Consider the following 411-nt stretch of genomic DNA (forward strand, 5'->3'; position numbering starts at 1 on the left):
GGCGGCGGCGGGGCGGGGGCGGAGGCGGAGGCGAGGGGGCGGCGGAGCGGCGGCGGAACGCCGGCGGAGCGGGAGCCGGCGGCGGCGATGGACGAGTCGTCGCTGCTGGATCTTCTGGAGTGCTCCGTGTGCCTGGAGCGTCTGGACACCACGGCCAAGGTGCTGCCGTGCCAGCACACCTTCTGCCGCCGTTGTCTGGAGAGCATCGTCAGCTCCCGCCACGAGCTGCGCTGCCCCGAGTGCCGCATCCTGGTGGGCTGCGGCGTGGACGAGCTGCCCGCCAACATCCTCCTCGTCCGCCTCCTGGACGGCATCCGGCAGCGGCCCCGCGCCGCCGGGGGCGCCAGCGGCAGCCCCAGCTCCGCGGCCCCCACGTACCCCCAGCCCGCCGCCGCCCCCAGCGCCGTCGCC

At 77.4% G+C, this 411-nt stretch overlaps 1 protein-coding gene across 1 annotated transcript; it reads left to right on the forward strand.

The window, feature by feature from the left end:
* Positions 1-13: 13 nt before the first annotated feature.
* On the forward strand, positions 14-405 carry LOC121350408 (E3 ubiquitin-protein ligase SH3RF3-like; the record flags this gene model as incomplete). Its single annotated transcript, XM_041461696.1, has 1 exon — positions 14-405. A coding segment is annotated over exon 1 (318 nt), but the record flags the coding sequence as incomplete, so codon positions are not given.
* Between the last annotated feature and the right edge of the window lie 6 nt (positions 406-411).

This window comes from Pyrgilauda ruficollis, unplaced genomic scaffold, assembly GCF_017590135.1.
Source record: "Pyrgilauda ruficollis isolate IOZ18807 unplaced genomic scaffold, ASM1759013v1 scaffold15162, whole genome shotgun sequence".
Lineage (NCBI taxonomy): Eukaryota > Metazoa > Chordata > Aves > Passeriformes > Passeridae > Pyrgilauda > Pyrgilauda ruficollis.